The sequence below is a fragment of the Anoplophora glabripennis genome, unplaced genomic scaffold, assembly GCF_000390285.2.
Source record: "Anoplophora glabripennis isolate ALB-LARVAE unplaced genomic scaffold, Agla_2.0 scaffold1345, whole genome shotgun sequence".
NCBI lineage: Eukaryota > Metazoa > Arthropoda > Insecta > Coleoptera > Cerambycidae > Anoplophora > Anoplophora glabripennis.
Genome location: NW_019426053.1, coordinates 47,757 through 60,746, shown reverse-complemented (window position 1 = coordinate 60,746; position 12,990 = coordinate 47,757). Strand labels below are relative to the sequence as shown.

The 12,990-nt window shown below is 31.7% G+C and overlaps 1 protein-coding gene across 2 annotated transcripts in view; it reads left to right on the top strand.

Moving 5' to 3' along the window:
* The first annotated feature begins 6,417 nt into the window (after nucleotides 1-6,417).
* The window catches only part of LOC108914624 (cytoplasmic protein NCK1), a 31,745-nt gene continuing 25,172 nt past the window's right edge, over nucleotides 6,418-12,990 (top strand). For both annotated transcript variants that reach the window (XM_018720472.2, XM_018720471.1), the window contains exon 1: nucleotides 6,418-6,624. In XM_018720472.2, coding sequence (XP_018575988.1) covers nucleotides 6,486-6,624 — 139 coding nt within the window. In that variant the 5' untranslated portion in view covers nucleotides 6,418-6,485. The remainder of the gene's footprint in view (nucleotides 6,625-12,990) is intronic.

Sequence of the window (12,990 nt, the reverse complement as noted above, 5' to 3'; positions counted from 1 at the left end):
TCTTCGCGTTTGCATGTGTTTTTTGTTTGTAAGTCTAGTTCTTCATGATTTTCTCCAAAATTATACACAAAAAATACTTTATTGGGAGACTTTGAATCGCAGTGGACTTCTCTGATTTTGCTGACTTTTACAGCCTCTCCAGTAATATCCTTCCAGTTTTGTTTCTTTACCATTGGTTTATAAGTTACAAAATCTTCTTGAGAGATTTCTTTTACTTTGTACTGTGGGCAGTAACTTTGGTCATTTTTATATGTATATAGCAAAGTGACGTTTTTTGCAACTTCAATTACAGCATGCACACTGTCATTTTCATTCTGCGTGTGGCCAATTTCAAGAAAACGGTGTGTTATTTTCAAATCCAAAGTCATTGATGCATAAGCAAACATCGCAAAAACAAAACGATTTTGACCACCGCAATTGTCGGAATAAAAAATAACCTTTCGTATGCCATTTTCTTTAACACTTTTTAAAAATATCCATAAACAACTTCCAATTTTATCCGGTCCTCTCTTCGATATCCTCATGCCATACATAGAAATAGCCTTGATTGCTGCCTAAATCATGAATTGTAAAGTTGTATGTTGCTATTTTACTTTTATAATAAAAATCGCTGACTTCTGACTTGGGCGTTACTAACACCTTCTGCAATTCAAAGCATGCTGTTATTAGAGATTTATCATTTTTCGAATTCTTTATCAATGTCTTTCAGATTTCGAATCACATTTTGTTTAAATTATGATTATTATAATCATATTCAATTTTTTCTGTTCTCTTCTCGGGATCTGTATTCTTATAGGCACTACACACGGAATACTGATCTTTTTTTGACTTAAAGAAAGCTATATTAAATTTCAAATTAAGAGTATCTCTGTATTGTCTGAGTGTAGCTACTGCATTCATTTTGAGTTTTTTCTTATACAGTGCGTCCCAGAAGTATCGCAAAAAATTCATATTCTATTTTGTGTTGAGTTTTCACAAGAACGCTAAAACACGTCAATTAGAAAATAGGAATTGTCATTTTGTCACGTTGGTTAAACCTTTTTTGCGCTATGTTTCATAAACCTATGACGTCATTGAGATTTTTTTTAAATAGCACTACCTAATTTTTTAAGCATAAATGGATAGTCCTTTTGAAGGAAAATACGTCGATATAGGGTTTGGCCTACTTTACTTTGACACGAGCGAAAAAAAAGCCAACGATTGGAATGAACATGGTTTGAATTAATTACAAAAGTAGGTATCACAAACTTATTCGCGAACAGTGCTATAGCAAAAAATGTGTTTTGGTTGATTGTAGGTACATGTTTTTATGTAGATTGGGTAGGTACACCCGATCACAGTGGCTATGTAGGCATTGTTCTGAAGACGACATTTAGCGAATGCAATAGTGCGTCATATCATTGTGACAGTTACAAATACCATAACTTTACATTACGATGGTGTTGTGTTTAAATGAGAAACAAAGAACTGAAATCCTAATTATGGTTGGATACGGAGATAGGATCCGTAGTTATGATGAAGTATGTCAATTATTCAATGCCAAGTATCCAGAGCAACCAATACCTCTGTCTACAGTATGCAGATTAGTACCCAAATTTGAAGACGTTGGCCATGTTAGAAATCTGTCTAGATCTAGAAGGCCAACGACAGTGACAGAAAATGATAGGCAAAATGTTATGTTTAGCTGTCACTGAAAATCCACACACTGCCATTCGTCGTATCGTCGAAAACGCCAACATATCAATACATAAAAACGTACCTACAATCAACCAAAACACAAAACATCCCCAAATTTCCATTTTTTACTGTGGCACTATTCTCCCATCAGTTTATGATACCTACTTTTGTTGTTATTTTAAAACATGTCCATTCCAGTCATTGGCATTTTTTTCGCTCCTGTCAAAGTAAAGTAGGCCAAACCCTAAATCGACGTATTTCCCTTCAAAAGGACTATCCATTTATGCTTAAAAAATTAAGTAGTGCTATTTAAAAAAAATGTCCATGACGTCATAGATTTATGAAACATAGCGCAAAAAAGGTTTAAGCAACGTGACAAAATGACAATTCTTATTTACTAATTGACGTGTTTTAGCGTTTTTTTGAAAACGCAACACAAAATAAAATACGAATTTTTTGCGTTACTTGTGGGACACACTGTATAATGAGAAGGCGTAGGTGGAAATAGTTTTGTATTCCATAATGTTTTTTATTAGAGCATCCGGGTTCTTATGCGGTTTAGTGTTCTGTTTTCCTCTTCTGTCCCATTCTACAGTACCACTTTCACCAATTTTTTTCAAAACGGTGACTACAACTTTCAGAAATTGTAAGCGTACTTAAGAACATCGTTTTGCAAATTTGTTTCTCATTATTGTCGATGACAAACTTATTATTGCGAGAAATTCCTTCTGGAATATTTATTATGTACAGTAACCTGCTTTTTTTCTCGTTGTGTCACGCACCTTACAGGAAAATCCCACTGCCGAATATGATCTCCACGGTTCTAAAATTCGTCAAAAATGACTTTTCTAGCTTCTTCATTAATTTTTTTGTTGCATTTATACCAACAAGTTTCTTTACAAGGTGATTTCATTATCTTTGCAAAAATAAGTTTGTCTTTACGATTTTTATGTTGAAGACCTCTATTAAGTTCTGTCTTGGCTTTGTTATCTATCCACTCATTTTCATTTCTGACACGTTTTCTCCTTACCTTTAGTTTTTTTGTGACTTTGCGTTTTCTTTTAGGTAATACCACAGGTAATGACAAATTTTGCATCTCGTTATCAGATTCATCCAGATTTTCATTTGCAGATTCTGTTTCTGATGGAATTTAATTTGGATCCTCATCAGAATAATCGGAAGAAAATAAATTCATATTAGTTTCATCCTCATAGTAGGTAATTATTATGAATTTCATTTTCGTTGCCTGCAAAAACAAAATTTCATTCAAATTTTAATTTATAAATTGATTCTGTCTCACCCACGCAGCGTGCAACGCGCAAACGCGGTAGACATGACAGAAGCTATTTACATGCTGCCATCTGGATCGAGCTTGCAAGGCAACTATTTGCAGCTCAAATTAAAGCTTATTAGTTATTTCAAGCACCATCATTAAAATATTAAAAATATACTTTTAATATATGTACTTACCCTTGCAGTACTTAATTCTGTTTTTACAGAATTTTTTAACAGAAAAAAACTCATTGGGATAGGTGACTATGAATCGTCATTTCTCCGGCTCCAGTACAAACTACCAATATCTATTTGCAGTTCAAATTAAAGCTCATTTCAAGCGCTATGCCACTATCTGTAGAAATATAAGTATACTTACCAGTGCAGTACTCATGCCGTTTTCACAGATTTTATTTACGCTATAGCTCTATAGGCTACGTCCAAACTATGATTGGTTTTAAAATTATATAAAATTATATTAATATAGGTAATAAACTTAAACCTATTGACATCGACTCAGGATACAGGATACAGGAAATCAATAATAGTTTGGACATAGTCCAAGGGCTTTAAAAAATTTTAAAGCTCTCGCTTATTATTTATATTACAATTTTTTCTTCCAAGCACATAACTTATACGGCTATAGGGTAAAGGGTTATTATAAGGGTAAAAGATTTACAGTTTGGGAGATATAATTTCTCGCGTTTTTCTCCAGGCCCATGGCTTATAGATAAAGAAGTTATTAGCTTAAAGGGCTTACGGTTTGGAATATATATTTATTTCTCTCTTTCTTTCCTATAGGTACATTGTTTATAGGGGTATAGGGCAAAATAATAAAATTTGTGTTATTTTTTTGACCTGGGAAAATTCCATTCCTACAAAAGATTCAATTTTCATTTTTACGTTCTTCTTTTTTCTTTTCAATTTACGGTGGCTATATCTCAAGAATTTACAAAAAATTTTCTTATACTTTTGGCGCCTCGTTAGTTGTTTGGGGGCCTATCTTCCAAAATAAGTCGGGTTTTGCCGACTTCCCGACCTGGCCAGACCGGGCCTGAATAACATGAAGAAACACTTAGTTTGTTTCGCTTTTAATTTCTCGTGTTATCAAAACATAGTGTTCGTTAAATCTATTTTTCTCGAAAATGGATCGAGATACCGAAATGAAACAAGAGTACATAATTAATGGAAAAATTATTGCTCTTTCAGGTTTTGAATTAAGTTTCATATTAGACATACAGGGTAAAAAATTATTAACTAAATTTTCGGTAAAATTGGTCGTAAGTGGCGCCCTCTATGAGCAATGCTGAATTTACAACACGCATCTTATTCGTCGCTTAAAAAAATATAGTTTCTCAAATTTGAAGTTTCTAACCCACATATTTTCAGAATAATCGCAAAAAAACGGTTTAAAATTTTTACTTTCAACACCCTGTATTTCCGAAACTATCAACTTTCGGATAAGGCATATTTGGGCCAATTTTACGTGTAGTATCTTCAGCTTTCGATTTTCCCATTGTTAATTAATCACCCTGTATATAATAGTATATTGAATTATCTTGTAATATTCGATTTGCTAAAGAAAATATTTTTTGCCCAAAATATAATTGAATTGGTGAGTTCGAAAACCGTACATGTCTAAAAACTTCATCTTGAGGTATACGGACATGTATGGTTCTCCACTTCATTGATCAGTAACGACCTATTAAATACCGTTAACGGTTAAGTAGCTTGTATGGTTTTCATGCTCACTTGGTGAGGGAACATGTTTTATACAAAATGGCTATCTTCATTTAAAATATCCAATTTTGGACTTGTACAGTTTTCAAACTCACCGATTCAATTATAATTCTGGTAGAAATATTTTGACGATATTATTATACGAGGTGGAACAAAAATGGGGGCCATTACTTAAGAAGCATATCCTACTCATCAAAATAAATATGATGTTTAAGTTGGTATTTCTGATTTTTTATATTTAAAACACCTAAAGATCAACAAGTGATAATTTGCACATCCTTTATAATACTAAATAACAACTGAACCAGAATTGTTCAAGACTGAATCAAACCTGGGTCTAGGTACAACTTTGCTCTATATTTCTTAGTGTCTTATTTAAAACCATAACGTAAATATTCAAACTTTTTTACAACAAAAATACTTTTGCCTTTTTTATTTAAAGTTTCCCAGTTTCAAGTAGTATTGAATTACTTCATATCAGTGTACATTTAAACGTCACCACAAAAAAGAAGGAACTTTACTTTTCTCAGAGTTACCCACCAATAAATGAGTGAAGTTTATAGTTGTCATATTGTTTGATAACAAATGTGTAAAATAATAACTACCCATTTCTATTATTCTTGTTTTTCAATTATCCTTGGATGGACAGATAATCGAGGTTCTACTATATCTTTTTTAATCATTTAAAAACAAGCAGATAATTTCATAAGCAATGACATTTCTTGCAAGAAAAAAGTGTTCTCTAAGAAACAATTATGGGTCATATTGTAGGTAGCTGCTGTGGGCGTAAAACTTTTAGAAAAAAATTTAGAAAAAAAAATTTACTTTTGCTTATTTATTATTTGGATGAAAGAAATCAGTCCAGAAAATTTATCATAACATCAGCTTCCACTCTTGCCATAAAAACACCGAATGTACTTTACTTGTATAAAATAAGTTTGTAAACATAAATTCCTTATTAACTAATTTTGATAAAAATTAACATGTCTTTTTAAAATATACTGTATTTGATTATCCAGATTTGTCAGTTTAATTAATTCGAGTAACTGGTTATTAGTAAAGAAATTTAATAGTCACTATTACTGAATTTAAATTTAATAATATCTTGCTGCTAATAGAGTTTCATTTTAAATATTTTAAAAATCTGTAGGAAAATCCATCTTTAACAAAATTTTTCTATTAATTATAATAATGTGGTAGTTTTGTGATGTTTTCCCATTGTTGTCACATTTATCGAGTTTTTGATATGATCTTAGAAAGTAGTAAAAACATTCAGAATAATGAATAATAATCCATTACATACAGAGCTTTCATAAATGTTTACAATTCACGTGATCACCGAGCTTAGGCAACCAATATTGGTAAAAAATATCTTGACGCCACCAATATTAATAATTCGTTTGGCATGAACAATGACAAACCGTTGTGTCTATGCTATGATCGCTGATTAATTGAATATAATCTCATGAAAAATTACATCAATCACAGCCGGTTTTAGTAATTTTTAATTTTACCGAAATTTAAATGCGAACATGAAAGAAATAAAATTACTGTTCCAAACAAACTTTACTGGTCCCGTGGCTTGTGAACATTTATGAAGGTTATGTAGTTATAATTTAACAAAAATATGCTTGTAATATAATTGCATTAGATGTAGAATTGTCAACCTTCCTTAATTTAATTTTTTTTAATGCAAATATTTTATTTATGAAATTATTTTTTAGGTAAAAAAAGGATCTGGTTCAAAGACTCTTCCATCCAATAATTCTCCATCTCGTACAGTAGAATCACCAAGTATGGCAAGACGATTACCAGCTGATCCTTCTGAAGCTATTGGAATAGCTGTAGTTAAATATAACTATCAAGCACAACAACCCGATGAATTGTCCCTTGTTAAAGGTTCAAGAATACTCATTTTGGAGAAAAGTAATGATGGTAAGTAGAATAAAATTTATTATGCAATCTAACAAAGCCTATACTATTTACCTGACCATTTGACAGTTAACTGACAGGTAGGTAATGAATATGGTTGAGTAAAGGTGGCAGTACCACACTTGATATCTTCTGTTTCATTGGTTGTAGCAATTAAGTCAAACAATAATTCGTATACCTAAATTCGTATTGATATCTAAACTGGTTTCAGAGATATCCAATAAAAACCTCTTTTAGGGAGTCATTTTTTAAAAGCCATGTTACACTTGTAAAGCATTCTATAAATCTGGAAAACTGAGAAAATCCAGAGAAATTCACTTTATTTTATATATGTTTTAATATATCGCATAGAATAGAATATAAATTTATTTATACTAGGGACAAATATACATTTGTATAGTACAAGTCAAAAAGCAAACGATGTCTACAATTCTTCGTAATAACAGCAATAAAACTTAAATGCTAAAATAAAGCAAAAACTAAACAAGAAGTAGTAAAATCAAATGAGCACAACAATGAACAAATAGTGTTTAACAAACAATAAAAAAAAATTATAACTATCAACTAGAAAGGTATTCAAGTCGACATAGATCAACTTGACCTTTCGTGTTCGACAACAAACAACGCTAATAATTCTAATAAATCTAATAGGACAGGAAAAAATTTAGTTTAAAAATCCTGTCTTAGGATTTACATTTATATTTTAGTGTGTAAAATCACCTTCACTTTTTTTAATCATTCTCACATTTTTACTTTATTATAAAGGTATTAAGCTAATTTAAATAAATTCAAAATAATTTTTCCTATGAAATCCGGCAAATGAAATCAAATAATGTTTTTCGATAACAAAAATGTGGGTATGCAAATGATATCTAACCTCACAAACAAGATTGTTAATTGTTGATATTGGTGAAAACATCTAATTAATAATTTTAAATTTTCCAAAACAAAATTATAAAAATACACACTTAAGGAGGTTTATCGGGGTCCGAGGGAAGTGAGGATCGCAGGGGGGGTCCTATGCTTTTCATATGGGACTAAAACCCACTGCCAACTTGAAGAAATTAAATTCTATTGAAATTATTTGCGATAAACATCTATATAGCAAAGAAATCTACTCAATATGCACATAGCATGCATATTAACTAATTAACAACTTAAAAATATCATATTTAATTAGTTTTGTATAATATTTATTGAACGCGTAAACACTATGTAGATGTGGCAACAGCGCTAATGATCGAGTAGCAGTTGTGCACACTGCGAACCTACAGACCTCGGACATCGGAGATATTACGTGGAGTTTGAGTTTGACAGCGAAAGAGAGTGGAAGCTCGGTGCCGCAAAAGTCAAAAAAACATAATAGACAGAATACCAGGTATTTATAGGCTATACCTTCCTTTGTATAGATTACCTTGTTCCTACCTATATTAGTTAATAAAGGGGTGGTTTAACAAATGGGTGAAACAACAGGGGGGCCAGGCCCCCCTAATTTGATATCAAATATTAGTTTGGATATTAACATGGAGAATAAAGAACAAATGAATATAAAAATACTACTAAAAAATACTACTGATAATATAAAACAAACAGGGAAAAAAACTGCCAAATATTCATATCTTGATAAGGGACCGTATGAGGTACATATAGAAGCAAACTTAGAAAATAAGAATATGTATAGGGAATTATAATTATTTTGCTATTGCACGGGTAATATTTGATCTTAAGTTAGATAATATTAAAAAAATTCACAAAAAAGGGGAAAATAGATTAAGTGCTGAATTTAGAGATTTTAAAGCAGCAAATAACTTTTTAGATAGTAATAATTTAAGGGAAAAAGGATGACCTGTTTATTCCGACTGTTGAAAGATACTCAAGTTACGTATACAAAAACATTCCCATCCTTAGATACTGCCTACGTTTAACGTGTTTATATATTTATCAGCTGAAGGTTCAAGAGTCCTTTGTCCGTAAATTAAAAATGCTTATAAACATACGGAGGTATATTGAAGTACTGGGCTTGGGAAAGACTTTTAGTTTCTAATCTGATTTGATACTGAATAGATGTGCTCTCTGAATAAGTGAATAAACAATATCTTTTAATTATTAAAGTGTTTTAGTTGTTTTCTTAGTTTTCACTACTCTCTCTCGACCTTTCCGGCTTGGGTGACCCTGCCAGGAGTATGAAACTCCCGCCGGTTTAGCTCTTGGGTTCACTGTAGCTACTTAAGCCCCTCCGCCAGCGACAAGGTCATACAGCTCCCAGGAGGGGTAAGCTAGAGCCATGATACACGGTGCTGAAATAAATAAATGTTTCTGGGGTTAAGCCATTCTAACTGCTACCTATATATTAAATTTAACGCCAACAAAAGCAGTAGCTCAAAATAAAACACCTTTTGAACTATGGCATAATAAAAAGCCTAGATCATTTAAAAAAATGTTTGGTTGTACTGCTTATGTTTTGAACAAAACAAGAAAAAGTAAATTCGAACAATAATCAGTAAAAGGAATAATGGTTGGCTATGAACATAATGGCTATAAAATTTTTAATGTTGAAACAAATAAATTTATTACAGCACGTGATGTATTGTTCGATGAAAAAAATTTTAAAACATCAAGACCTCAGTTAGAACTTGATGAAGGGGTTGAAATAAAAAACTCCCAAAGTGTCAAAATACCTAAAACTGATAAAAAATCGGTAAACAACTTCCCTTCTATTCAAGGGGAGCCAACAACAGAAACCGATAATATAAATCAGTTAAAAGACACTCAAAATGAATCTGAGACTCCAGTTACTGAACTCAGACGTAGTGAGAGACTTAAAAATTGCAATAAAATATCATACCAGGAAAATGATATAGAAATTCTCATGTGTGTAAATCACTCTCTATTTGAAATCCCGTCATGTTATCAAGACATAAGTAAACGGGATGATAGAGTTAAATGGGAAGAAGCAATTAATACTGAAATTAATTCTCTCCTACAAAATAAAACATGGACTCTAGTATCTAAGCCTAAAAATAAAAATATCGTGGATTGTAAATGGGTATTTACAATTAAAAATGACATAAATGGAAACCCATGTAAATATAAAGCGCGTCTAGTTGCGAAAGGATTCAGCCAACAATATCTATCAGATTATACTGAAACATTCGCACCGGTAGCACGTATATCCACGTTGCGAATACATGCGATAGCTTTCGCAAATCAATTTAATTTATTAGTCCATCAAATGGATGTACAGACGGCATATTTAAATGGTCTATTAAAAGAAGAAATATTTATGCAGATACCCGAAGGAATAAATAGTGATAACGAAAATGTTGTTTGTAAATTAAATAAAGCACTATACGGGTTAAAGCAATCGGCAAGATGCTGGTTTGAAAGATTTGATGAAATATTAAAACAACATAACTTTAAAAACTCGACAGTTGATCGCTGTTTATACTTTCTCGAAAAGGGTCATGTAAGGGAAAATATTTATGTTATACTATATGTGGATGACTTGTTAATTGTTACTGGTAAAATGAATACTATGTCAGCTTTCAAAAATTATTTAATGCATCAATTTAAAATGGTCGACCTCAATGAAGCAAAAATTTTTCTTGGCATTAGAATTCAATGAACTGAAAGTGAAATTTTATTAGATCAATGTCAATATTTAAAAACAGTTCTAAATAAGTTCAATATGAGTGAGTGTAAGCCAATAAATACACCACTACCAATGAAAATAGATTACATTGCTTTAAACACTGATGACAATTATAATGCTCCTTACCGTAATTTAATTGGTTGTCTAATGTATGCTACATTGTGCACACGTCCTGATTTGTGTACAGCAGTTAATTTATTAAGCAGGTATCAAAATAAAAACAATAAATTGTTATGGCAATATCTTAAGCGAGTTCTAAGGTATATTAAAGGTACTATTGAGCTCAAACTAACTTATAAAAGAACTGATTACAATGAAATATTGACAGGTTATGTTGATGCTGATTGGGGAAATAATGAAATTGACCGGAGAAGTACTACAGGCTATATTTTTAAATTATTTCAAAGTTGTCTAATTTGCTGGAACACAAAAAGGCAAACTTCAGTAGCAGCTTCATCAACTGAAGCTGAATATATGGCTATGTATGAAGCAGTACGTGAAGCTTTGTGGTTAAAATCACTGTTAACTAGTATAAAACTAGAAATATCGAAGCCAATTATTTTATTTGAAGACAACAATAGCAGTATTGCAATTGCAAATAATCCTGTATACCATAAACGGTCAAAACATATAGACATAAAGTATCATTTTACCCGTGAACAAGTTGAAATGAAAACAATAACTCTAAAATATATTTCTACAGGTGAACAATTGGCAGACATCTTTACAAAACAAGTTCCTGCCGAGAAATTTCAAGCAATAATATTTAAGTTAGGATTGATACTAAATAATCGTTAAAATGGTCGGATTTGGTTATTTTTCTGGGGTTTTTCCCAAATCTCAAGCAATGAATGTTGGACCATAATAAATATAAGATTACCCCCAGAATTAATTAAAAAATAGTAATTAAGAAAGAAATAATAATAATAAATAAATAATAATTAATTAGAGATATTGTTAGACTTCACATTAATTATTATTATTGTTCTTGTAGTATTATAGGGTTTGTTTTTGAAGGGGAGTGTTGAAAGATACTCAAGTTACGTATACAAAAACATTCCCATCCTTAGATACTGCCTATGTTTAACATGTTTATATATTTATCAGCTGAAGGTTCAAGAGCCCTTTGCCCGTAAATTAAAAATGCTTATAAACATACGGAGGTATATTGAAGTACTGGGCTTGGGAAAGACTTTTAGTTTCTAATCTGATTTGATACTGAATAGATGTGCTCTCTGAATAAGTGAATAAACAATATCTTTTAATTATTAAAGTGTTTTAGTTCTACCCATAATCCCAACACCGACAAAAAATGTCACTTGTAAGGGTATAGTTTGACGTATAGAAAAAAGTTTTTCAGATGAAATGATACAGAACTACCCACAGGTATCAAGTACTAACATTAATATTTTGGAAGCGAAAAGGTTCGTGAGGAAAAATGTAAATAGAAACGCACAGCGAGATGCACCTGGGGGCAGCGACAGTGATGCCGGAGTGTGTGTGGTGGAGCTGGTCCCTACGGAGACCGTTCGCTACACTTTCTCTGGTACGTCTCTTCCCAGGAGTGTTGTGATCTGTGGAATAGTACATAGGGTACGCCCCTATATTATGCCCGTAATTTAATGTTACAGCTGCTTAAATTTTGGTCATACAAAAAAACTTTGTAGAACAAAAGTAGCTAAATGTATTAAATGTGGAAAGGCACACTCCAATACAGACCAGGTTCCTTGCATTACCAATTGTATTCACTGTAAAAGTTTTGAACATATTAGCATAAGTAGAAGTTGTCCTGAATATGCACGACAAAAACTGATTAGGGAGGCGATGTCATTGGATAATATTTCATATTTTGAAGCTTCTGAAAAATATCCCAAAAATAATAATATTGATATCAATCTCAATCCACGACTCCCAAGTGAGTTTCCACCATTACCACAAAAAGTGTCTAATGAATCGAATATTATCCCTATAGGCGCTAGGAGAACAACATTCACTCAAAATTCCCCGTCTAGAATAACATATTCACAAAAGGTAAAAGCAAAAAAACGTAAAAGTTGTAGTATACCAAGTACATCCTTTGAAAAAAAAGTGCATGATAGTCTCTTGTTCTATCCCAGTGGTAGTAGACGAGCGCAATTGCAACGCTAAGTCGCTTAGTTATCGAAATAAAAAAAACTGGCATAGAACCAGGTCAGACATGGTAGGTTTTATTAAGCATGTGATTGGGCATATAAAATGGTATTTTACGACATTTTTTGTTGGTCGGGATCTTTTTAATTTCGAAAAAATAAAAAAAAATCTATTTTTATGAGAACATGTTTTTTGAGGTCTCCACCGTTATATCTCAAAAAATAATTGTACTATCAGAGTAATTTTTTTTTTAAGTTAAAGCAGACACAATAGCGCTTTTAACAGTACTAATGGATTTTATAAAAATCGCTTTTTCATTTCGCTAAAAATCAGGAAAACTTGATATTTAAATTTTGTGTAATACAATTTTCACCAATCGATAAACTTTTTTATTTATGATTTTTTTTATATACATGCAGCGAAGAAAATGAAGCCCAAACACTACATAAATTTTTGAAATAATTAGTTTTTTCCTAAAGCTTATAGTTTGGCAACAAGCGATTATTTCATAGCGCGCTAAACTGATGCATGGGGCGTCCAACGTAATGTGTAATCTACATAGTGTACGGCTTGCGGGATTTGGAGTA